General features: G+C 43.8%; 1 protein-coding gene across 1 annotated transcript in view; it reads left to right on the top strand.

Annotated features, from left to right (window-relative positions):
- Positions 1-27,867, top strand: part of GTF2H1 (general transcription factor IIH subunit 1) — a 1,328,232-nt gene that overhangs the window by 425,891 nt on the left and 874,474 nt on the right. Inside the window, exon 6 of the mRNA XM_044059405.1 lies at positions 14,960-15,053. Within this exon, the coding sequence (XP_043915340.1) occupies positions 14,960-15,053 (94 nt within the window). The remainder of the gene's footprint in view (positions 1-14,959; positions 15,054-27,867) is intronic.

Here is a 27,867-nt window from a genome sequence, read left to right as displayed (position 1 = left end):
GTAAGCCAGACAGATACTACAGGGTTCCTGATTCCCACAAAGTCTTTTTCAAAAATCCTGTTGCGGACCCTGAGACCATTTCTCAGGGGCCCAAGGGCATTAAGGCTTCTTCTGCTAAAAATCCTACCCCTTCTGATAGAGACTCCAGGGTGCTGGATAGATGGGGGAAAAAGGTTTATACTTTTGCAACCTTGGCAATCAGGGCTTTAAACTGTCAATTTCATATGCTAAAGTATCAGCAGCATATCATGGGGCTGCTTAAACAGAAAATGATGTTGATTTCTGACTGTGTGGAAAATAAAGATTTACAGGATTTATTGCATTCAGTAGAACACGTTGGAAAACATACTTTGCAATGTGGTTTTGATTCTTTGGAGGCCTCTTGCAGGGCTGCTGTTACTGGGTCTGTGCTTAGAAGACATGCTTGGCTTAAGGAGCAATCTCTGCCTGATCATGTTAAAGCAAAATTGTTGAATGCTCCTTTGCAGCAGGACCGTCTGTTTGGCAGTAAGGCTTAAGAAGTTCTAAAAAAGATGGAAGGTAAGGCAGACTGTGAAAGATTTCTTACAAGTACAACCTCCAAGATTTAGTAGCCACTGGCCTACTAAGAACTGGTCCTTTCCAGTTCCTTCCAGAGCCACTCAAGCCAGACCCAGACATGCTAAAAGCACCAAGTTTCAGTCCCAAGGGACTCTCAGAACTAAGCAGTGGGGTGCCTCCTCTTCCAAATCTGGAAACAACAAGACACCTCCCTGTGATAAACAGTCTCAATGACTTTCCTTTAGAATTACCAAGCACTTACCTTTTAGCCGCCCCTTTGGGGGAAAACTGGCACTTCATGCAAAAAACTGGCAACTTATAACCCAGGACAAATGGGTTTTAAATATAGTGTCCCAGGGATACAGATTTCATTTCCACACTTTGCCAACTCCAAGCGGATGGCCAGACCTGCCCCCAAATCAGTGGGCAGAGGCTCAGAAACAAGTATTTTCCCTCCTAAACATGGGGGCTATTCAACCAGTACCAGAAGAGGAAAAGGGACATGGTTTCTATTCCAGACTTTTCCTGGTACCCAGAAAAGACAAATCATGGCGTCCAATTCTGGACTTGTCTACTCTAAACACTTTCCTGGACATTCCAAAATTCAAGATGCTGACTCTTCACCACTATGCAAAGATGCCTGGTTGGCAACTCTAGATCTGAAAGAGGCATACCTGCATATCCCAATCAGGGAATATTGCAGAAGATACCTCTGCTTCAAAGCAGGCTTTATGCATTATCAGTTCTCTGCACTGCCCTTTGGCTTATCTACTGCGCCCAGGGTCTTTACAAAGTGCCTGGCTTCAGCAATTGCATTTTACAGGCAAAGAAATATTCAAATATATCCATACCTGGACGATTGTCTAATTTAGGCAGAAAACAAGGCCATTCCTCTAAAACATCTGGCGTTTGTAAAAAGGGATGTCCTTCAAGGATGCATCTGCAGTCATCACATATGGGTTGTCCTGCCTCAGGCAGCCCTTCGGTCGTCCGGATTCCAAAGTCTGGGTCTGGCGTCGGCTGATGTCGCACTTTCCCCGACGTCAGAGCGCCTGGGGTATAAAAGCATCAGCTGACACCATCTTCCCCAGTCTTTCTTGCCGCGTGGTGCCCGAAGCAGAAGCAGTTCGCAAGTGCCGGTCGGCCAGCTCCTGTATTTCAGCTACCGAAGACTTCAAAAAGCTAAGTACCCCGTTGGGGACTCTTTCTTGCCTCAGCCGATGTCAGATAAAGTTAATAATTGTTTAACTTGTGGGAAACAAATACCTCATAAGGATTTCCACTCTTACTGCCTACCCTGTCTAGGCCCAGACCACACGCCTCAGCCTGTTCAGCCTGTGCTTCCTTCAACCGACGCACTCTTAGACGTCGGGCGGAGTTTGCAGAGGAATTTTTTGGGGCTAGTTTTTCGTATAAGATGCCGTCGGAGACTCCGACTTCTCATTTAGTTAAGAAATGGAAGGACAAGGACCGACACACGCGGGCCGTGGTTTCGGCTGAAACCACGGCCAGGCCTACCGCGAGTGTCTCGGTCTCGGCTGAAACCGAGTCCTTGGTACTTCCAATTACCGAAACCACTCAACTGACTACCTCGGTCCCGGAGGCCCAGGCTAAGTCGGTTATTGAATTTCCAACAGAAACTGGTGTCCTGGAACCTTCCAACACCATTCCTTTAGACAAATCTACACCAGCACGTGGTGCAGCCAGGCCTCCTGCATCCATGTCCATTAAGGCATTCTCCAGGGCTAAAGCTGCTAAACTCTCAAAAGCTTTGCCTCCCAAGGTTATCCCTCAGGGACCCTCTACTGGTTCACAGATTCTAAGCTTAGCAGAGGATCTTATCTCCTTAATTAGGGGCTCTCAACCTCATCCGGACAGGGGCTCTCAACCTCCTCCAGACAAAAGGCCCAGGGTTGAGCCCTCTGATCCCCACTCCTCAGATGAGGCCTCTGATGGCTCTACTCTCTCTGAACACCAGGAGGAGGCTTTTTCGGCCTACGAGGATTCTCTGATGCAGAGGAATCTATTCCCTCGGCCTCCCCTCCTGAAGAGTTTTCCTTTGGGGAGACACTACACACCATGAGAGAGCATTTCCAATGGCAGGGCCAGGAATTCTCTGATTCCAGGAAAAGATTAAGGACCTTTTTACATTTGCCTCAGAATAGGCCTTTAGCTATTCCTCCTGTTTTGAATGTCATTGATGATGTGTACTCTGACTCTAGCACAATCCCTGATTCTCTCCCTCCGGCTCCTGCCAAACCCGATAGGTACTACAGGGTCCCGGACTCACATCTGTACCTTTACAAGGCCCACTCTGCTGATCCAGAAACTATTTCCCAGGGCCCTAAAGGGGTTGCAGCTGCCACTGCTAAAAATCCTCTCCCCTCTGAAAGGGAGTCCAGAGCTTTAGAGAGATGTGGTAAAAAAGTGTATACTTCTGCTACTCTTTCTATGAGGGCATTAAATTGTCAATTTCATATGATACAGTACCAAGAGTATTTGTTAGATGAATTGCATAAAAAACTGTCTTCACCTGACCCCCTAGACCGCAAGTCACTTCAGGATCTGGTACATAACTCACAACAGGTTAGCAACCATTTCTTGCAATGCGGTTATGATGCATTGGAAGCTTCATGTAGGTCAGCTATGACTGGCGCAGTCATACGTAGGCATGCTTGGCTGAAGGAACAATCTCTGCCAGATCATGTCAAAGCAAAGCTGCTGGATGCTCCTCTGGAAAAGCAAAAGTTATTTGGCTCCATGGCTCAGGAGGTCCTAAAGAAATTTGAAGAAAAGGCAAAATCCGTACAAACAGTCAAAGATTTTCTCCAAGTACAACCACCAAGATTCAGCAGGAATTGGCCTTCCAAGAATTGGTCCTTTCCAGACACAGAGAGGTTTCAGAGAGGCAAGAACAGGCGTGCCAGAGGTAGAGGGCAAGCTAGAGGCTCCTACAGAGGACGTCAATGGCAGCCTCCCAACCAGAGAGGTAATGCAGGACCTTCAACTGCTGCACAAGGACAGGCTCAATGACTTTACTTTGACACCGCCAACCAGGGCTCAATTGGAAGCACCTTTGGGCGGAAAGCTTTCTTTATTCTCAAAAAATTGGCACAGTATTACAAGGGACAAATGGACACTACAAATAATAGACAAAGGATACAGGTTTCATTTCCACACATTACCAAAAAGAAAGGGCATGCCAGACCTGCCACCAAATCAAAGGGCAGAGGCTTTGAAACAAATTTCCAGCTTAATGCAAATGAAAGCTATAGAAAAGGTTCCTCTCTCAGAACAAGGCCAAGGATTTTATTCCAGACTATTCCTTGTTCCAAGAAAAGAAAAACAATGGAGGCCTATTCTCGACTTGTCCGCACTGAATACTTATCTCATTGTGCCAAAGTTCAAAATGCTGACTCTACAGCAGCTCCTTCCCATGCTGGGCAAGGGGTCTTGGCTGGTAACTCTAGACCTCAAGGAGGCATACCTGCATGTCCCTATCAGACAAAGTTGCAGAAGACACCTCAGATTTCTTGCAGGGTCAGAGCATTATCAATTCTCAGCATTGCCCTTTGGCTTATCTACTGCGCCCAGAGTATTCACGAAATGCCTGGCATCAGTAATTGCACACTGCAGACTTCAGGGGATTCAAATATACCCATATCTGGACAACTGCCTTATACAAGCGGACAGCCAACAAACTTTGGTAAAACACTTGAATTATGCCATTCACCTACTTCAGGCCTTGGGATATACAGTCAACTTTCACAAATCAAGACTTGTTCCATCCCAAAGAATAACCTTTCTGGGTACAGATCTAGATACAACCACCCAAATGGCTTTCCTCACAGAAGAAAAACAAAATCAACTACCAGATTACTTCAAAAAATCTGACAAGACAAACCCAGCTGACTGCAAGGAAAATCCTGCAGGCCCTGGGTTACATGGCTTCTTGCATCCTTCTGATTCCGCAAGCAAGACTACATATGAGGAAACTACAATGGTACCTAAGGAGTTTATGGACTCAGCACAGTCACAGCCTGGAAACTTTGATACCACTCATTCCATGCCTTCAGAAGGAATTTCTGTGGTGGGTTCAAGCAAGCCAGTCAAACAGGGCTCTGCCTTTCAGCAAACCAATAGCCATCCAAACCGTTACAACAGACACTTCAGACCACGGATGGGGAGCGCACATGGAGGGCAGATGCATTCAAGGTCTATGGTCACAAAAAGAGCTACGCATGCACATAAACCAAAAGGAATTGCTGGCAGTGATACATGCAGTCGAAGCCTTCAAACCCTTTCTGCATCATGGCCATCTGCTAATAAGGACAGACAACACCACGGTTATGTGGTACATAAACAAGCAAGGAGGCACCCATTCCTATCCTCTTTGCAGGCTGGCAATGAATCTATGGGAACTTTCCTTGAAACTCAATATATAGCTACAATCCCAGTTTGTGCCAGGGGAAGACAATATACTGGCGGACAGCTTAAGCAGAAATATCATGGATGCACATGAATGGATGCTGCACCCAGACATCTTTCTACAGATAACACAATCATGGGGGAGGCCAGACTTAGATCTTTTTGCCTCCCCCCACAATCATCAACTGAAGAAATTCTGCTCAAGGACATACCACCCACAAGCATGGAAAGTGGACGACCTCTCTTTCAGCTGGAGAACTCTAACAGTGTATGCATTTCCACCTCTCCCATTAATGACCAAGGTTTTACTGAAGATCAGGACAGAGCAGCCAAAAGTGATTCTGATAGCTCCGGACTGGCCAAGACAGCACTGGTACCCACTGTTAAAGAGCCTGTCATACACGAAACCATGGCCTCTTCCTCTATGGCCACTTCTACTGACACAGCACAATTACAAAACTCTGCATTCCAACCTGAAAACCTTGCAACTAACAGCCTGGAAAATACCTTGACTCCTCCTCAGGACAAGCTATCCCAGAGAGTGAAAGATATTATTATGGAAGCTCGCCGGCCTTCCACAAGAAAGGCATATTCAGCAAAATGGAAAAGATTTCACATTTGGAACACCACAAAGGGCCTAGATGAGACGGTGATTAACATGGCACATATCCTGGAATACTTGGCAGAAATGTTCCACAATGGTCTGTCTTACTCTTCCATTAAAATTCAAGCTTCAGCAATTTCAGCAGAGTACAATACTGATCCACCTGTCTTCTCTCATCCTCTCCTAAGACAGTTTCTAAGAGGAATCAAAAACATCAATCCTCCAAGGAAACCACCTCTACCTACTTGGGACCTTAACTTCGTGTTGAAAAAACTAACACTGCCTCCCTTTGAACCAGCAGCATCTGCAGAACTACAGTTCTTGTCTTGGAAGACTGCTTTCCTTCTGGCCATAACCTCAGCAAGAAGAGTATCTGAGTTACAGGCCCTTATGGCAGTACAGCCATTTCTTATTTTTCATCAGGACAGAGTTTCATTGAGAACCAATCCTACATTTATGCCAAAGGTGGTATCCAGGGTTTCATTAAATCAAGCTATTCACTTGCCTACCTTCTTCCCAAATCCACAAAACAAAGGGGAGAAACTTCTGCACACCCTGGACATACACAGACAGTTGCGCTACTACTTGGACAGAACTAAAGGTTACAGAAAAACTGACCAGCTGTTGGTAGCATATGCTGCTGGTACACAAGGAAAAGCAATTTCCAAACAGACAATTTCAAAATGGATAGGGAATTGCATTCGTTTTTGTTACTCCTTTCATGGAAATACTGTGCCAGCTAACATTAGACCTCATTCCACGAGAGCCACAGCCACCTCCACAGCCTTCTTAAGAGGGTGGCTACCAAGGACATTTTAGAAGCTGCTACATGGAGCTCCATGCATACATTTGCCAAGCATTACAATTTACCTTTATATTCCAGATCCAGAGCAGGCTTTGCTACGGCAGTCCTGCAGGGCATTTTAGCTACACCATCCTTTACATAGTTCCTCCACCCCCAGATTGGCTATGGTATTCTACCCATATGTGATGACTGCAGATGCATCCTTGAAGGACATAGTACAGTTTTGTACCTACCATAAATGTAGATGTTCGATAGGTATGCATCTGCAGTCAGGTTTACCCTCCCTCCTTCCCCTCTGTGGTATTTCTTGGGTACTTACCCCTCTTATAGCTAGCTGGGGTGATCTGTTATGGTGTATTTGTTTTTATATTATTGTGCATGTTTGGATTTTTAAATGCATCTCTCCAAATTTAGCCTTCCTTAGAGGGCACCTGGCATCTGGGGCAAGAAAAACTGAGGAAGATGGCGTCGGCGCTCTGACGTCGGGGAAAGTGCGACATCAGCCAACGCCGGACCCAGACTTTGGAATCCGGCCGACCGAAGGGCTGCCTGAGGCAGGACAACCCATATGTGATGACTGCAGATGCATACCTATCGAACATCTACATTTATGGTAGGTACAAAACTGTACTTTCTAACTTGTCTAGGGTGCACCATAAACAAAAAGAAATCACAACTAGTACCCTCTCAAAAAAATAACATTCCTGGATGCAAGCTTGAATACAACTGCCCATATGGCTTACCTTACGCCAGAAAAGCAAATTCAGTTGGTGACTTACTTCAGACAGGCGGCCACAAAAACCCTGCTATCAGCAAGACAAATACTGCAAGCCTTGGGGTTCATGGCCTCCTGCATTCTTCTAATTCCATATGCAAGACTGCATATGAGGAAACTTCAGTGGTACTTAAGTTTATGGAGTCAGCATTCTCACAGCCTGGAAACAATGATTCCTATCATACCTTGCCTGCAACTAGAGTTCCTATGGTGGGCAGAGGCCTGCCTCCAAAACAAGAGACTGCCATTCACACTACCCCCTGCCGCCCAAACCCTAACTACAGATGCATCAGACTATGCACGGGGGGCTCATCTGGCAGGGAAGTGCATTCAGGGCAAATGGAGCTCGAATCAAATGCACCTTCATATCAATCAAAAAGAAATGCTAGCTGTACAGAAAGCACTGACAGTCTTCAAGGACTACCTTCATCCAGGGCAACTAATGGTAAAGATGGACAACACCACAGTTATGTGGTACATAAACAAGCAGTGGGGTACACATTCCTACCTCCTCTGCAGACAAGCCATGGCATTGTGGAAGATGGCCTTGAGCTATCAAGTACAACTACAAGCCCAATTCCTGCCAGGAAAGCTGAATATTTTGGCAGACGATCCAGGCAGAAATCTTATGGACCCACACAAATGGAAACTGGAACCACGGATTTTTAACATGTTGACATGCAAATGGGGGAGTCCAGACATAGATCTCTCTGCCACAGAACTACCAGTTGGACAAATTTTGCACAAGAACTCCTCACAAAAAAGCCTGGAAAGTGGATGCTCTGTCCTTCAGCTGGAAAAACCTATCAGTCTATGCTTTCCCCCCTCTGCCTTTGCTCTCCAACGTTCTACTAAAAGTCAAACAGGACAAACCAAAGATGATTTTGCTTGCTCCAGACTGGCCTCACCAACACTGGTACTCACTCCTACACAGTCTGTCACAACTTTCTCCATGGCACCTGTGTCAGACACCTTCCTTACTGTCTCAGCAGAACAACCAAATTCTGCACCCTCCGCTCCAAACATTGGATCTTGCAGCTTGGCTAATCACTTAAATTCCCCCTTAGCATCCCTCAGCAAACCTGTGAGGAATGTCATTTTGGAGGTGAGAAGACATAGTAGCAGAAAATCCTGTGCTGACAAATGGAAAAGATTCTGTGCCTGGAATCAATCTCAAGGGATGACCACAGCAGTGCCCAATTTATCTCAGATTTTGCAATACTTAACTGAGATGCTTCACAAGGGCCTATCTTTTTCTTCCATAAAAATCCATGCCTCAGCCATTTCAGCTCATTAAAACACAGAACCACCCCTCTTCTCTCATCCTCTGTTACAGCAGTATCGCAGAGGGGCCAAAAACTTAAGGCCGCCCAGGAGAGCTCCAACCCCTGCTCGGGACCTTAACTTTGTATTGGAAAAACTCACTTTACCTCCTTTTGAGCCAGCTGCTACTGCAGACTTAAAATTCCTTTCCTGGAAAACAGCCTTCCTTTTAGCAATCACTTCGGCTGGAAGGATTTCTGAATTACAGGTCCTTATGGCAGTGGAGCCTTTCATCATCTTTCATGCGGACAGGGTGTCACTCAGGACCAACCCATCCTTCATGCCCAAGGTGGTATCCAGTGTGGCTCTTAATCAGCCCATTCATTTGCCAACTTTCGTTCCCAGTCCACAGAACAAAGGGGAGTGGATTCTGCATTCATTGGATGTACACAGACAGCTTAGATTTTACTTGAACAGGACTAAATCTCATAGAAAATCTGAACAACTGCTGGTAGCATTTGCCGCAGGGGCAGAGGTAAAGGCTATTTCAAAGCATATTTCCAAATGGATAAGCCATTGCATTCATTTCTGCTATAAGCACCATGGAAGACCTATCCCTGAGGGGATCAGATCCCATTCCACCAGGGCTGCATCTACTTCTACAGCCTTTCTCAGAGGTGTTTCTACCAGGGATATTCTAGAAGCTGCTACCTGGAGTTCAGTTCATACTTTCACCAAACACTACCACTTACCAATGTTCTCTAAATCCAGAGCTGGCTTTGCCACTGCTGTCTTGCACGGTCTTATAGCCAGTTCTAATACTGTATAAATCCATCCTCCCAACCTTAGCTTTGGGAATCTACCCAAATGTAATGACTGCAACAGTGAAACATGAAGAACATAGTACAGTTGTGTACACTTACCATAAAAGTAGATATTGAAGTGTATTCACTGTTAAAGTCCTGGTTACCCTCTCTCCAGCCCCCTGTTTTTTCTCTTACTATGCCTCTCCCTTACTTTTCTACACTTAAAAGCCTTTTTGGTGTATTTGCTTTTGTTTGGAGGTATATATTTTTATGTTTAAAATTATTTATATATTTTGCTCCCCATTTGGGGGGCACCTGACATCTGGGCCAAGAAAAACTGATGTAATGGCGTCGGCTGCATGTTTTATGCCCCTGACGACCTGACATCATGGAAGAAGGGACAGCAACCGACGCAGGACCCAAGACTTTGTTAATCAGGCTGACTGAGGGCAACCTGCCAGCAGATTACCCAAATGTAATGACTGCAACAGTGAATACACTCGAACATCTACATTTATGGCAAGTGTACACAACTGTACTTTCCCACCACCCCCTCTGGTTTGTCACCCTTTTTCTGGATTGTAGGCATCCTAGGCCAGGGGTAGGTACAACTCCTTTGTAATTTCCCCATCCCCTTTCCCCCTTGTTTAAGGTTTTGGGTTTGCTTGGGTTAAAGTCATTGACTGGAAAGATTAGTTAGTTCTTGTCACTGTCTCTGAGGAAGTTGAGATCTTACCACCAATACCACTTGCTGCAGTCTGCCCTTGGCTTAACTATTTCCTGCTAAGGCTTCTTTATTTCCTATAGTTAAGAAAGCTGTAAGATAGTATAAGCAGATGCTGGTTTTATACCTGGAACATATTAACATCTGGGAGGAGGGCATCTGCTGCGTTTATTGGGAAGGTTTCTGGGGAATTGAAGTTGGACAAACTGGGAAACCTTCTGCTGAGTACCAGTAGTGAAGACTACTACAACAGTGATCTGTTCTAATATCTACTACCAAGTTCCTACACAGTTGTACTTTTCCTGTGGCAGTTTGCAAATAAAGATAAAAATATACTTATTCCAGTAAAACTTATAGGATATTTTACTTGTGGTATAATGACATCAGGGTAGAGAAGTATTGTAGACCATCATCTTTCTTAGCTTAGTAAGCAGAAGTTCAACCAGCATCTATAGTGGAAGTGGATTATAGTGCAAAATATACTGTGGCAGTGACCATTTCTGAACTAATAAAATCCAACTGCCTATACAATTGAGCAGGTAGGCTTTCTGTACTGCTATGGACATGATTGTTAAATGATGAGGAATTGTCAAGAAGAGTGACTAGATCTGCTCCTACAGTGTGCGATTTGAGGGGTATTTACCTGTATGTATGGTATGATGCGGTAATATTGTTTATCAAAATGTACTGTACTGCAGTTTTTAAGTTTACACTGAGGCCATTTTCTTTGCATTACTTGCTAACCTAAGTTACAGCAATTGAGTCAGTTGAGGAGCAGATTACACTCAATTTTCGGTTGTCTGCAAACTTCGATCATTGTTAAAAGGTTATGTTTCTCTTGGGATTTCAATAATATGATAGACTAAAGTAGGTGTCCTTCACTCAACTTAATCACAGTGGCATGTAAAGCTTTTTTATTTTTTGTTTCATTTTGCCCTCATCCCTGCCTACCATCAAGCCCCCCCCGATCAGGCTTAGTCTATTTGTTCTATCCCCATAAGGGAATCCTGCGGGAAATTCCTGCGCTTCAGAGCAGGCTCACAACACTTTCAGTTCTCTGCGCTTCCCTTTGGCTTATCTACTGCTCATAGGTTCATAGGTTCATACTAGGCTGTCTGCCCTGGGGCAATTATAAGCCTAGCCCGATTCTGTATGGCTTACGCCACCCCTTGATTTGAGTACACTGTGCCCTTTTTAAGGTTTAGTTTACTGTGCCTCTGTCTAATAGTGACACGGGAGTAATCCCTGGGACAAACCTACGATCCCCCATCCACTTATCGAGATTCTTCTTGAAGAGATTCAGTGAGGTGCTCTGCCTCACATGAACTGGAATTCTATTCCAGAGCGAAGGGAGCCTCTGGGTTATGAACCTGTCCCAGGGTATTCAACAAATGCTTAGTCCTGGCCATAGCATTTTGCAGACAGAGAAATATACAGATTTACCCTTATCTGGATGACTGCCTAATTCAGGCAGAGTGTAAAGCTGTTCCAGGACCTCCTGTTTGTCAGAACCCACCTAACTTCCTTAGGATTCACCATCAACGAGAAGAAATCAAAGCAAACACCCTCCAGGAGGATCATTTTCTTGGGAGCACTGCTGGACACAGCATCCCAAATGGCCTTCCTATCCCCAGAAAAGCAGAGCTTCATGCCTCTCTACTTTACCCAGCTGGCATCCAGACGTCACCTCATGGCGAGGAAGTTCCTGCAAGCCTTGGGGTACATGGCATCTTGCATCCTTCTAATTCCTTTGGCCAGGCTCCACATGAGAAAACTTCAGTGGTATCTAAAGAACCTTTGGTGTCAGCACTCTCAGCCTCTAGAGACCTCTCTCCCTCTGATCCCCTGTATAAGGGCAGAGTTTCTCTGGTGGGCAAGGGCCTGTGCCAAGAACAAGGGTCTTCCCTTCATCCTCTGCCCTACCAGTCCGACTATCACCACCTGTGCCTCAGACATTGCTTGGGGCACTCAGCACCTTCCCGTACACATCAACCAGGATTGCAACAGTGAAACACAAAGAACATCATTTATTCAGTACTTCACAGAGTTGAGAGACACCTAAGGAAAGCAGTTATACAGGCAACCATCAGGGCTGCTTTTGCCCTCATCGGCATCTTCGCAATTGAGGGCATATATTATAGCCCTAACCCTACGACCTTTATGATAACTTGAACACCTGCATCACCACAGGGACCACCTGTGCCACTGAGTTCCTTGTATGTTCCTTCACAAGTAGTGGCAAAGGTTGCTGTCAGCAACTTGGGTAGCCACACGCTACACTTCAGTTTTGACTCTCTGCTACAAGGAAATTTCTGCTTACTCAGCAGTAGGAAGCAAGCTAGCCTAGAACAACCTTCATAGCCCCCAGGATGGGCTCCTTGCCATATCCATCAGGCAGCCCAAGCTGCTATTTGAATACAGGTTACCTAGAATGTCATTAGGTTTATAGATTTCTACTCTGTGGAGCTGGCTCCTTTTCCACCTTTTAACACTGCCATTTTGAAACTGAAAAGGTTGACCAAATCATTTAAATTTTCAGCATACATGGAGAGTGTTCTTCTGAACATTCATCCTGGAAAAATACCCCTGAGCACTGGTCAGTATTATGTACAGATGATGGAATCAGGAAAGTGGTAGGGGAAACACCACGCTTCTTATTTAGGAACAAATTGAATCTTAGAAGGCTATTATGCTATTCTAAGAAGGATGGACGATACTTAAAGTCCAGCTACACTAAGGCATGTGGACATTGCAATCAATGTATATATATGGATAATGATACCGTGTTTATACATCCAGACTCACATATGCAGTTTAAGACTCAGGTAGAAGCTACATGCATGAGCATGAATATTGTATACCTGGCAGTTTGCCAGGCATGCAATGCATTCTATGTTGGAAAGACCAACCGCCAGTTTAAAGATAGAATACGTGAACATGTATACCACATGAAAAAAGGGAATACACATAATGCATTAGCTAAACATGTGGTTGAGTTAGGCAATGAACATCATTTTCAATTCAGGGCTTTAGAACAAATAGAACCTAATATTAGGGGTGGAGACATTAGGAACCACACTGAGGATAGAGAAAGTAAGTGGATCATGAGATTAAGAGCAGATAGGGGCTCAGGATTGAATGAGAGAGCCTCTATAAAGCCGGCCCTGAAGAAAAGGAGAAATGTTAATGTTAAATTTAGATAGCATAGGTTCACATTCTATCTGAGTTTGCTTGCTTTTTAATATAATGAGTCAGTTACCATAATGTACATATATTACAGTTTTGCATAATAGCATTATGTAACAAATTTAACATATATATATATTTTTATAAGCCTTTATACATTTTATCTGATTTTGGTTATCCTAACAGAACAGGTTTTAGCTATTGTGAGTTTGTTATTATGATGTACATATAGGTGAATGTTATATATAATATTATATAGGATATTATGTATTGGTTTTATTTTTTAAAATTACATGAGTTTTATGAATCGTAACATGTTTTAATTGAAATTGATTGTTTGATGAAATTGTTTGATAGGGTGTTGTATAATATATAAGGGAATTATGGGTAGCAGTGATTTGATCTGATGAAGCTCATTCTTGGGTGAAAGCGCTTATCAACTGCAACTTGTAGTGTATTGTACTTGTGCCTTACAATACTGTGGATTAAAGCTTTGAATTATTTCTGGACTAGCTCTACTTATTTGATCTGCTACACTCCATCACTCATCGTTGGATTTGGTTTACATTTACTAAAAAGACTTTTGGGAGATTAAGGGAGAATGTCATGAGTTTGTGGTCAGACATCACTTGGGGGAAAAGTTATCAGAGTAGTGCAAGAGGTTGCCATATTTGTAAGAATTTGGTCAATAATGCTGTGTCCTCTGTAGATTTGTTTATCATCTGCTCAGTGAAGGCTTTGTTTCTGTATTCTAAATTTGAGGTATAGGTATCCCAGTTTATTGAAGGGTAGTTACTTACCCAAAATAATGTAGTTTTTGCTAATAGGGAGATTATTTAGAACACTGAGAAATCTTACATGGTCACTAAGGAGGTAATATGTTCTTTAACAAATGTGGCGACATCACCATAGTTGTCATCGGGCCTGAAGACACGAAAAGTACAAAACCCAGATACAGAGGGTTTGCTGTCTCTTTACATTTAAACCAAATCTCTGACTTTTCAGAAATTTACTTCATCCTGTTTGTCTTCTCTTAGGGATTTCTTTCTACCCTTATACAATATAGTTCAAGTAAATTACCTGTTCTAACCTGCTGTGAAGACTGTGCTGTAGATGTTACTGTTTTAATTCTGTTGGGTGGTTAAAAGCCTTAGTTTTTTAACACTATATCATCATGGTAATCTGCTGATCATGATTTGCTTGAATTGATGTTAACAGTGTGTTATCACTATAGTCTATAAAAGTTTACAGCTTTTTACTTCAAGAATATCATCTAATGTGGCTAGACATTATTGAACTTTTTAGCTTACTTGTTTGGGTCTCTTGTCACATTCTCAGTTTAACGGTCATTTAAACAGTAAATGCTTTGGACATTTTTTTCCTTCTGTTTTGCTATGTAATTGGAAGCTAATAATGAACTGGTTCGTAATCATGTGTGGTAACCTTAAAAACATTTTCAGAAAATCCATTCTGTGTGTGTCTGACGTGTAATATAATTTATCTAAAAATACGGTAATCTTTTATGTGTGAGAAGGTACACAGTGAGCAGATTGCTGTTTTCATAACATCCATGTGTGCTATGAAATGTGAAATAATGCATTTTTACATGTGAGTAGCAGTAATAATTATAGGACAAATCACTATACAGCTTTACTGAGTTACAGTTCTACTTATAAAAGTTAAATATCAAACAGTATGACACCTTGATCGGTTACATTTTTACGCACAAAGTAGGTTTGCAAAGCAGGCTTAGGATGTATATTTACTTTTATTTTTTGTTGATGGATAGTATGAATACTTGAGCTATTTTTTTATCTTTCAAATACAGGCTGACGTCAGACCACAGACGGATGGGTGTAATGGTCTGAGATACAATTTAACCTCTGATATTATAGAGTCTGTATTCAGAACATACCCTGCAGGTAATATTCCAATATGATGATAAACCGATAATGTGTCACATTTCCTTATGTCTGTGTATAGATGTGCCTGTGCATATGTTTTAAGTGTGTGTGTGTGAAAACGACCAACATTGAATCACACATTGTAAATTACTTTCTTTACCATCTAGGATAACTTGGTTTGTCTATTTAATTTATTCATTTATTTTTATATTTTCGTATGTTGTTTTTGTTCCATGCTTGCTGGTCATCAGTCCCCAATCAGATATGCCCATTCTTTCTATAGTTTACTGCATATGACTCCCAATGTCTGGAGAGGGCTGTCATTCAAGTAGCCATGAGGGTGCCCTGGCTAGCCAGCCAGTTATGATGACATGTTCTATCTGGCCCACTCCTCTGTCACCACAAGTGCCTAGAGTGAGTTCCTATTGCAAGCACATGCTCTTATTTGTTTGTTATTGAAAGCTGCCACCTGTGGGAGTTGTGGCACAGAGTCCCCTGCATCTATGTAGTGGTTGTCATTTAAGTTGAGCAAGCAAGCTTCCTTCAGTGATTTCCCTTGGTGTCATTCATCTGTGTCTCAGTGCTGATGCTGGCAACTACTGGAGCAGCCTATTCTTAAGCCCTTAATCTTTCAACCTGTCCCACAGCAGCAGGCCAGAGAGGATGCAGCCCTTCCAAAGCCCCATCACTGTAATACCTACATCAGAAGATGTCTTTCTCATCCTTGGTCTGACTTTTGTCAAAAAAAAACAAAAAAACTCAAGGTTGCATACAAGGACATTGGCTCCTCCTAGGAGTCTCCAACAGCAGAACATAGCAGAGTATGCCAACTTTCCCAGCGTCGATGACCCCAGGTTTGGGATGGGGTTATTTAGCAGTAATGTTCCATGTGGGATGGCCAACCAGCTCAGTGTCCTTCTTGAAGAGGAGGCTCCAGAAGACCCTTAGGTCTGCTCAGCAGTACACCTGGGTGGTATCTGTACTGGCTAACATCGTTAAGGATGTCACCATAGTGGCATGGAACAGACCTGATACAGTGTCCCAAATTCTGAATAAGGCAGATGTTATCTTTTGACTCCTAAGAGAATGGGACTTTTGGTCAGAGACACTTGAGCCTGACATCCTAGTCTCAGCAGCCATTTTGAGAGTTGCTCTTAACATTGCATCTGCCTGTTCACCTAATAAGGAATCCAAAGTGGTGGTAAGGTCCAGGGAATCTGGTGTAAGTGTCTGCCACCATTTTATAAGAGTGTTGAATTATGTGACGGACATTCTAAATTTTTAGCTTGATATACCTACAGAAATACTTACAGTTGAGCAGTTAAGCAACAGGACAGTAAAAGACTCCTGTCCCAGTCCTCAACTGCTTCCAGTATAACCAGCCTTATGAAGCATGCCCTTTGCAGGACAGCAGAAGATTTTACCAGAGCCATGAGATTCAACATTATGCACTGGCATGCATGGTTCTGCCTTGCTGAAAATGCATAGTAGACCTTTATAGATGCTTCCTTCAGAGTCCTTCTGTATTTTTGGTCATGAAGTCAAGGCACATCTGGACAACACAGATAAAAATGATATGATCTTCACATCTGTGTGTATGAAATTTCAGCTGCCTCAATGTTCCTTCTGAGGGATGCAGAAGTACCAGCACCAGTTGTGGGTCATTCACAGAAGGCAGCAAAGAGCACCAATGAGACTAGTTCCAGCATGGTTATGAGCCAAACGCAAGACTCCTTGGCAGACTGTAGGAAGGTGCACCCCATCACAGGTGAGCAATAGTAGTCCTGTGGCTCGGATGAGCTGTTGCACTCTGAAGACAGTCAGAGGTTATTGGTTCTTTCACATACCTGCATGAGAATCTGTCACAGCAGATGGGTGAATAAAGACACTGATATACAGAGATTACAGGATGCCATTTCATGACCATTGTATCTTCTCTTCTTTTGCCTGATGCCCAGTCTTGTCAAGAAAGCCTGTGCAGGAAAGATGATGCTCAGCCTTCTCCAAAAAGAGCTATCCAAGATATCCCCTCAGCCAAAAAGGCTTAGCATTTATTCCGCTTTCTTTTTAGTGGCGGAAATGTTAAAGGAGTTAAAGCCTTGTTTAGATTTCAGTGGCTTAAATAACCTTATCACACGGAAATCTTTTAGATGGTTGACACTATTAATTCTTCAGTGTTTTCAGAAGGAGACTGTATTATTATTATTATTATTATTATTATTATTATTATTATTATTATTGTTGTCTTTTCAAGAAACTTATCTCCATATGAAGACTACAATGGAGCTAGGAATCTATCTCATCTTCCAGATAGGAGCCAGCCTTTACCAGTACTGGATGCTTCCAGAGACTCGCTTCAGCCCCGAGTGCTTTTCTAATGCATGTCCACAGTAACGGCTTACCAGAGGTTGGAAGGAGCCAATATGTTTCCATATTTAGATGACTTGTCTCCTTGCTGTTCTTTCATTTCGGGCTTAATTGTAACAAAAGATCCTGTGATCAGAAAGTTGAACACTCTTATTTACAGCAAACCTTGCAAAGTTACAGTTGACCCTACCCCAGCTGATCACATTTGTTAGCTACAGTTTTAGCATGGTTCTTTAAAAAGCATGTACACCAGTGGAGTGAGTACTATCCCTTCAGTCCCAAGTGCTGTCATATTGAACTTCAGCAAGATTACAGTTCATCTGCACCTTAAGACTATACATATCATTCTGGCATTCATCTCCATGGTGCTTCATGCCAGACTGCACTTGCTACAGTGCATGCTTGAGGTCCTGTGGTCACACCATCACAGATATTGGACCTTACAGCTAGTAGTGGTGGCAGAGATGAGTAGACTCCGGACTATCTAGGTGGCGGGTCGGGCACTTGATACTGGCAGGGAAGGATGGGCATGCCCATCTTGTGCAGAACAAGGAAGAAAGCTGCCACAGTCCATCAGAGAAAGGAGTGTTGCACAGACCATCCTGGGTGGAAGGCTCTATACTTTCAACATATCAAGCCATTTCAGGGTGTTAGCGTTTTGTAAGGGAGCTTGCATTTGAATAGGGAAAGTCATTGTGAGTTCCCGTGGTGTTGCAGGTAGTCTATTTCTCTATCCTAGAAGTAGGATTAAGACTATAGGAATGCTCTTAGTTGCTAGTATACAGGTGAAGACATGATGAACCTTTCTGGCTTGCCTGTATGATGGCTTCCAATCAGTGCTTGTCCTCTGTATAGTACTAGATATGCCCTTCATTTGGGGAATGATTGGGTGGAGTCTAATAGAGGAAAGTTTGCTATTGACAGGCATGGAGGACAAAAAGCATGTAGGGATAGTTTAAGACCAGGTGTCACAATAAGTGTAGATTTCCAGATCCTGAAGATACCTCCAGTGGTAGATGGAGTTATCAGACTTTTCCAAAAGGAACCTCTGTTTCACTCATTCACACCTGCAGCAGCAGTCAGCATGGATGCATGTGCCATGTTTAGGACAGTGACATCACAGTAGACATACATTTCAGGGTGTCGGCACATCCTTGGAATCTTCACTGCATGACATTGCTCTGATGATGAAGGCAGTTTTTACCTTTTTGACTCTTCAAGACTCTGTTCCTCAGCACATAATCAACATTCACTTTGGTAATTTGACTGTGGTTTAGTACATCAGCCAACACGTGGGGTCAAGATCTTGCCTTTGTTTCAAGGAGCTCTGAGGGTATCAGATTAGGACTGTAGTTTTATCTGCTTTCTGGTGTCCAGTTCTGTAACAGAGAATCTCAGATGCTGTTGGCAATGCCTCATAAGTGGCCCCTCAGTAGCTCAGGCTCAGAAATTATTTTCTATATCGGTCTTTACTATGACTTTTTTGTATCCCCAGTCAACAGGGCCAAATATAGTTCCTTCTTCTCTCTCGTCCTCTGAAGGGATGCCCTGGTTCAGAAATTAACCTTTGGAAAGCTCTGTAGTCCCTCACACATTCCCTTTGATGATTAGGCTGATCCATCAAGTTGTTATACATGGCAAAGCTCATTATGATAGCTCCTTGTTGGCCTCAACAAGTTTAGAGCACACTCTTTCTCATCATGTGAAGCACCCTACTGTCGCTTCTGTCAGGCATACGTAATTTGAACATTCAGTCCCTCTTATTGTATGTCTTTTCCATCTTTGCCAACAAAGGGATATGAGGTACTCTGACCTGTTTGTTTCTTTAGTACCTGTCAGTGCTAGTGAACAAACTGCTGCACAGAAAGATTTACAGTCAGATCTGGAAAAGCTGCATCCATCAGAAACTAAGGTACTTTTCTCAAAGTCAGGATTATAAAATCAATCTTGAATTAGTCGTGACTCTTTGAGGGGGCTTTGTTGCTTTAAAACACCGTCAGCCCCCTTTAATTTGGATGATGTCAATGATAACAAATGTGCAGCTACATGAAATACTGCTGCTAAATGCTTCCCTAAGGGATGGGTACAAGTTTAATTAGAGGAGACGTATTGAAGCAGGATAAGTTGGAGTTGGAAGTAACAACTGTACATTGTCACATCAAAAATTAATTGAATTGTGGCCACATATAATAAGACTATGAAAGATTTGAAACTGCAGGTTGTACCAGTCTAGAGTGAGACCGGAGGGACTACTATTCACAGAAAGCCCTTTGCTGGCATAAGAGAAAATTGTTAGTAATGGTGCCTCACAAGATAGCAGCATGGTATGTGGGTTTTTTATTTCATGTCTCACAAGATAGCCTGGTATGGGGGGGGGGTTCACTTAAACTTGACTGTAAAACATTTAATAAATATTATCATTTGATCAAGAGTTTTGTCTGTACAAAAAGTGATTTTCCCCCTGCATATTGAAATTATATTGGCAAGGATTTTAGTAAAAAGTGTAATTATGAACTTGATCTGCTTTTTAAAAAAGTAATAAATGCACTTAGGTTTTTCATTTGACTTAACTGCAGTGACTGTTATGGAACTAAGAAGCGGTGATAATTTAGTAATTAAACAAACAGATAAAGAAACAAATATTGCAGTTATGAATGTCCAACACTACGTTATGTGCTGTGAGCATTTAAAGGATGCTTCCACATATGAAATTATAGACTAAAAGGTAATGGAGAACCTAAACAGAGCCTGTATATTGATTGTGGAAGAAAAGAGTTTGGTACTGTTTGGAAGGTGAGGTTAAAATGTAATATCCTGCTTCAAAAATGGCTTTTACCATTTACTTAGATTACATACAAGGCCATGTCAAACCCAGAGCTGTTGGACATGCTACACCTAAAGAAATCCCAATCCGTCAGAGAGACACACTCCAGGGATCTAAACCTTGTCATCACAATGAACAAAACATGCTTGAGGGATAGGTTCCTGACCTAGAGACTTCCCAGACTCTGGAATAGACTCCCCATACATGTCAAGCAGTGCGCCTCTTTGGCCGTCTTTAAAAGGAACCTTGATGATTGGGTGGGATATAGAAAATTCACCCTGGGGATCACATCAGTTGCCCTGCTAGACAGGGGTCCAGGGAAGAAATAGCCAGGGAATTGTTATGGCTAGGCTTGTGCAGGTCCTAGTGCCGATAGCCTAGTACCAACCTATGAACATAAAATGTGATCCAGTGTTGTCTGCTCTGTCTGGCTTCAACCTGTTGGTCTTTGGATCCGACTCCAGCCAGTTCCATCAGACTGCAAATGTGCTTGGCTCCATCTCCCTTACCCACAACTCCCCACTCCTCACCCTAATTCTCTAATTCTCAGAACTAGTTTGCTGCTATTCTGGTCAGCAGTTTGATCTTGGTTCCGCTTGCTATTTCCTTTGTAGGTAATTTACTGTAGTGTTTTTGGTGTGAGAAATGTACTTTCCTTACCCTGATTGTACGGTTAGTTTAGTTTTTGTGTACAATAGGTAGATAGGTAGGTAGGTTTGTTGATTGTTCTTTCATTAACTGTCTTTGTCGTCCATTATGGCTTCCTGCCTTCTGGTGGGCTTGGTTTTCCCTTAACGTTAGTCTTAGCTAAGTGTGTATTAAGTATTTTCCTGTTGCTGTTGTTGTTGGGAAAGGAATATTGGTCAGTAGGTTTTCTTGTCTGTTATCTTTTTTTTTTCTCCATATAGTCATGGGTAAGGGCTTTAAGAAGTGTGTGTGGCCTGTGGGCACAAGCTGCGTTTGCAGGACACACATCTTAAATGTGTTTATTGTCTGGGCACACCTCTTCTTGCCTTCCACCCCACCAAAGCTGTAGCAAGAGTCTTCCTCTTCCCTGCCCCAGTTCCAAACCTCTTCGGTTCAGCTCTGACAGTCTGATTCATCCTCCTTCAAATGGCACTCAAAGCCCCCATCAGTGGTGTCATCTGTCCAGTCATCGAGGTCGGTGGGCAGCATTAAAACATATGATTTGATGCAGCTGATGAGGTCCTTTTTGCAGATGCAGTTAGGCCTTATCCCATCAAGTTCAGGTCTGGTACAAGGACCCTTGGCACCAACTTTTTGGCTTCCTCCCTTGGCCTCTTCAGATCCAGGGTCTTCAAGCCCAGCTACATTCCTACCCTCTGGGTTGGATCCAGTGGCTTGGTCATTTTTGGCTTTGACTCATTCTTTAGTTGTGCCAACTCCAACTCCTTTGGATCTGTGGTGTCCAAGATGGAGTTTCTGGGTTGGGGTCGATGATCCCTGGTTCGTCTTTCTCTCTTCCACTCGGGGATTCTGCCTTGGACAGCTTTGCTCTAATCTCAGTGTCAGGAGTAAGTGTGACTCCCTTGGGTTCAGGTCTGTCTCTGGTACATTTGGGTGCTGGAACCCACTGCCTCAAGGGACCAGCTTCCTCCTCAACCTTTGACATTGTAGAGAGGATGTTCTCTTCTCAAGAGAAGGGTCGGGTTTCTCCAGCTGGTGTCCATTCCCCTTTCTCATCTTGACCTGCAACCAGTGATTAGTCTGCTCCTCCTAGACAGCCTGCGTCACTGGGTCTTCATCCTGCCCCCATGGTAAAGCTTCCCACCTCTTCCCCTTCCCACAGTATGAGGTTTCAGAGAAGATTAAGTGTAAAAGAAAACACCTGGATTCCCCGGCAGAGTCTCTCAAGGAGGATACTGACCTTGATGAAGGAGAGGGTTTCTGTAAGTCTCTGTGGGATGACACCTCGTTTGGCAACTTATTGGAGCTGCTTAGTCAATGTGGAGGCTGGATCACTGAAGCCCCCCCCCCCCCCCGGAGGAGTCACTATTTTTGGAGGCCTTCTGTGTAGGCCCATCCATGCCTTGGGTTGGATGCCCAAGCAGCATTTATAGATCTAGTGTTTCAGAGAGCATGAAAGGAACCCTACATGGTGGAGTCTGTCCCCAAAAAGCCGGATAAGATTTTCACCCCCCCCACCCCCATTGGAGTAAGGGTCCTGCCTTCATTGCTGTTGTGTTGGTGTCTGCCAAGAATGCGATTTCTGAGGAGAGCTCCTTGGTCTACCCCCCCCCCCCCCCCGATCAGGGAGTCTCTGGCTTTGGATCATTTATGGAAGCGCACTTATGCCTCAGACACTTTTGCTCTGAGAGCTCTTTAGTTGTTTATCACATATGATAAGACTTCAGAATGACTTAGTGTCTGAAGTGTCAGGAGTGCCAAGATGCAGCCATCTCCAGAGACTCAAAAGATGCTAGGGACTCAGTTGTCCACCCTGCTTTTCATCTCCAGTGTTTCTATGAGGCTAATTTCAAATGTGGCCAATGGAGCATCCCTAGTGGCTTGCTCTGGCATTGCCATGCGGCACCATGCTTAGATGCATTTATGCAACTTTCTGATTGCTTCAAGGAATCCTTTGTCAATAAACTTTCTGATGGCTCTTCCTTTTTTGGGCCGAAAGTTAAGGATATTCTCACAAGGAGTGAACAAGACAGCAAGATGCTTTCATACATTTTGCCACCCCTCAACAGATCTTTTCTGGGAATGAGAAGGGGGGTAAGTACCTGTTTTTCAAAAAGTCACAGCAGTCTTCTTAGCACACTTCTTCAGAGGGTTCTTCCTGAAGGTTGGAGGGGTTCATAGATGCTGCTCATGGGGCAGAGGTGGTCTGCAGAATTGGATTTTCCATGAGTCATTCACTGACGGGCCCTTTCAGCAACCCTGAAGAGTTGACCATCTGTTCACCCAAAAGCTTGGGAGACCATCACCTTGGATGCAGTGGTATTAGTATCATATCCAGAGGTTACTACATTCCCGTTTCAGAGGGTTCCAAACCTTCTTCAGAAACGTCTGGCGGACATTCCATCTCCATCAGAGACTGCATGCAGCTGTTAAGATTTACAGGCTGCTTGCAAATGGAGTCATCCAAGAGATCCCACCAGACCAGCAAGGATTTGAGTTCTATTGCAGATTTTTTTAGGACCAAAAAAGAGCAATGACCTCAGGCCAATTTTGGATTCAAGCAGACTGAATCAGTTCATGAAAAAGACCAAGTTCTGGATCATCATGGAGCAGTCCATCTTACCTCTTTTGAAGAAGGACTATTGGTTGTGCTTGATAGATCTCAAGGATGCCTGCTGTATAGCAAGATAGACAGGAGTTCCAGCAGGTTCCTGTGCTTCCGGCTGGAGGACAATCATTACCAGTTCAGGGCCTTGCCATTTGGTCTCATCACAGCCCTCCAGGTGTTTACCAAGTGCATGGTAATGGTCGCAGCCTGGCTCCGGCTGCAAGGATTCCAGGCCTTTATGTACTTTGATGTTTGGATCCTGACTGCCCCTACAAAAGCATCATTGATTATGGTCAGGGATACCGTACTCCAACTGTGCGACCACTTAGGCATTGCAGTCGACCCTTAGCCTGTTCAGGTTTTAGAATTCATAGGTTGTTGCCTGGTTATGGTCAAATTACCATGCTCCAAAGTTCAATGTGTTCAGCCTTTATACTCCGGCCTCGTCAGTGTTTGCAACCTTGAAGTCTTTAGCTCATGGAGTTATGAAACTTGTAGCTGATAATGGCAGCATCCATATGGTTGGTTCCTTTAGCTAGATATCATATGAGGGCTCTGCAGTGGACTCTGGCTGTACAGCGGTCTTTTCTAATCCCATCCCATGGATTTTCAAATATGACTAACAAAGGTGTGTCATGACCAAATTCTTTGGTGTTTGCAGTCTCCTTTAGTAACCAATGGGAAACCGTTGATGTCCTTCCATTTCATTGTTGCAGTGTTCCTTACAGTAGGAATCCCCAGCCAGCCAGTATACCAAAGCCTTTAGGTTGCTTAAGGTACATTGTATGTCACACGTATGCCGCCGTGTGTAAGCATAGGGCATAAAGGTGACATCAGGACATACCATCCCGAGAATTTCTTTGCCACCAGTCCAAATGCTATCTTTTGATTGTCCATCTGAATGCCTGCTTTGTTTGCTGGTTCAGCAAGCCATTTTTATATAAGTGCCCATTGGGGTTTTGCTATTTTCTTTTTTCCTTTTGTTTGTTGCTTTTGGAGTTTCATGTCATCCAAAAAGGGTAAATGCCAGTGTGGGGGACAGATTCCCCATAAAGATTGTCAAGAGCAGTGCTTATTTTGTCTCTGTGCTGCCCACAACCATATGTCCTCATTTGTCAGGATTTTATCCTAAAGACTATCCATAGTTAGCTTTCCTCTTTGGCCCTATATTTAGAGAAACAGTGTCTTAAGCTCTTGGCGAAAGACACTATGGAGGGAACTTCCTGCTCCGAGGGTCAGCCTTCCATGAAAAATAATTCCAAGAAATCTAGGTCCGATTCTTCTGCTGTGCCATCTCCACCAGACATCTGTCTGGAGGCTAATAAAAGCCCAGAGGATCTCCCGGCTCCATAGTGGGATTCCTCTGACGCTTCCACTTCTGAGATTGGCATGGATCCGACCTCATGCATGTCCCTGGAGGCCTTACAGATGTCCAGTTTGGATGTTCAGAAGGAGCCACAGCTGATTATTACTGAGTGGCTGGGGGGTGTTCCTCAGATTTTGGTTAGGGAGGAAGTTCTGACTTCGATTTTTGAATGCTGTCTGAGGTCTGAGCCTTCTAAGTTTTACAAGGCGGATGTCCCTTTGAAAAAGAAACAAAAAACAAAGCATGTTTCTCCTGCTCCTAAGGGCCGTCAAAATGAATGACAGAATTTCACTCAGGGGTTGTTTAATGCTCTTATGGCTTTGAAGCTGCCTCAAGGAATTTTTGTTCCTGCTCCACCTTGGTCCTCTACCCCCCTTAAAAAGCCTGGGGAACAGGATTCCTCTGAGGTGGCGGTGGATTCATATGAGGAATCTCTTGCTTATTCTTCCCAGATTCCTTCTCCTTTAGACTGTGGATGTTCATCGTGTTACACTGCTGCAGTCATTACACTTGGGTTATCCTGCCGTCAGGCGGTCCCGCAGTCGGCCAGAGTTCCAAAGTCTTGGTCCGGCGTCGGTTGCTGTCACTTCTTCCCTGACGTCAATGCGCCAGGGGTATATTAGATGCATCCGACACCATTTTCTTCAGTCTTTCTTGCTGCGCAGTGCCCAAAGCAGAAGCGGTTCACAAGTGCCAGTTGGGCGACTCCTGAGATTTTCGAAGTCAAATTTCAGATCCGAAGTTTTCAATAAAGCTAAGTACCCCATTGGGGAATCTTTTTTTCTTGCCTCAGACCGATGTCAGAAAAAGTTAATAATTGTATTTCTTGTGGGAAGCAAATACCTCATAAGGACTTCCACTCTTACTGTATTCCACGCTTAGGCCCTGATCACGACGTCACTAGTTGTCAGTTTTGTGCTAGATTTAACACACGCACTATAAAAAGACGTTTTGATTTTGCTTTGCACTACTTTGGCCGAAGGTTCAATTATACTATGCCGTCAGATCAACCGACGACCGCAATACCGAAAAAATGCAAAGACAAGGATAAAGACAGGCATCCGAGGTCCAAAACCGATGACAAAACCTCTTCTAGGCCAGTCGCCGGTTCTCAGTGAGGCGCTTTCGCAGCCCCTGACACCTGCTACCTCAGAGCCACAGGCTGCCTCCGACTCCCACGTGGAGACAACTAGGCCTCTGGAAACTCAAGGTATTGGGTCTACGGAAACTAATCCCTCAGATGGGTCCGGAGCCGCTGAGCAGGCATCAGCTTCTGAGAGTGTTTTCAGACCTTCATAACTTACCATTAAAACAACAGCCAAGGCAAAAGTACCATTAAAGACAAAGAAACAAGTACAGCATTCTCCTGGACAGTCCTCTATGCCTAAGAAACAGATGCTTAAAATGGCCGAATACCTCATTACTCTAACCAGTGGTTCCCATCCCACTGCTGAGAAAAGGCCTAGGCAGGATACAGACTATGATTCCTCTGATCAGGTTTCCATTTCCTCTGACTCCTCTTCAGACCAGGGATACTCTCTACCCACCTATGAGGACTCTGATGCTGAAGAATCTATCCCTTCAGCCTCTCCTCCTGAGGATTATTCTTTTGGGGAAATTTTACATACCATGAGGGAGCATTTCCATTGGGAAAGTCAGGATATCTCAGAATCCAAGAAAAGGCTCAGGGATTTCCTTTTATTACCTCAGCACAGGCCCCTGGCTATTCCACCTGTGCTAGATATTGTGGATGATGTGTTCTCTGAATCCAGCGTATCTCCTGATTCTTTGCCCCCTTCACCAGCCAAGCCAGATAGGTATTATAGAGTCACTGACTCTCACAATTTTCTTTATAAAAACCCTTCTGCTGATCCAGAAACTATTTCCCAGGGTCCAAAAGGGGGTTAAGGCTTCCATTGCAAAAAGTCCAGTACCCTCTGTCAGAGATTCCAGAGCTTTGGATAGATGGGGGAAGAAAGCATACACTTCTGCAACTTTAGCAGTAAGAGCTTTAAATTGCCAGTTTCACATGCTTAAGTATCAACAGTATTTAATGGCTCAGTTAAAACAGAAAATGCTTGCAAGCTCAGAAGCTCCTGATTGTAAAGAAATGCAGGATTTATTGCATGCAGTTGAACAGGTGGGAAAACATACTCTGCAATGTGGTTTTGATTCTTTAGAGGCCGCAGTTACAGGTTCTATGATTCGAAGACATGCTTGGTTAAAAGAACAGAGTTTACCTGATCATGTTAAGGCAAAATTATTGGATGCTCCTTTACAGCATGATACCTTGTTTGGTGTTAAGGCAGAAGAGGTGTTAAAGAAAATGGAGGATAAAGCTAAATCTATGCAAACAGTCAAGGATTTCTTACAGGTACAGCCACCTCAATTTAGCAGAAATTGGCCAACAAAGAGTTGGTCTTTTTCAGTGTCAGACAGGCCACAGAGAGGCAGATAGAGACGCCCAACAGGCAGATCTCTCAACCCCAAGGCTCAAACAGACAATGACAGTGGGGCACCTCAACCCCAAAAGGAGGTGAGGACAAGTCTCAACCTTACAGGAAACAGTCACAATGACTTTCCCCTTCATACGCCAAGCACTTCCCTTTTGGAAGCCCCCTTAGGGGGAAAACTAGCACTTTTTTCTCAAAACTGGCAATCAATCACCCATGACAAATGGGTTCTGAATATTGTGTCTCAAGGTTACAAGTTCTACTTTCATACTTTACCAAGGCTAAAAGGAATGCCAGACCTGCCACAAAATCAATGGGCAGAGGCACAAAAACAAATTTCAGCCCTCATGGACATGAGAGCTATTCAAAAAGTACTACAACAGGAGCAAGGACAAGGATTTTACTCAAGACTCTTCCTGGTCCCCAGAAAGGACAAGGCCTGGAGGCCCATACTAGACCTTTCAATTCTAAATACTTACCTGGATATTCCGAAATTCAAAATGTTGACATTACAGCAGCTTCTACCCATGCTGGGCAAGAAGGCTTGGTTTGTTACTCTGGACCTC

Source organism: Protopterus annectens, chromosome 17.part0, assembly GCF_019279795.1.
Source record: "Protopterus annectens isolate FY-2018-M chromosome 17.part0, PAN1.0, whole genome shotgun sequence".
Taxonomy (NCBI): Eukaryota; Metazoa; Chordata; order Ceratodontiformes; family Protopteridae; genus Protopterus; species Protopterus annectens.
This window is presented reverse-complemented; position numbering and strand designations above follow the sequence as displayed.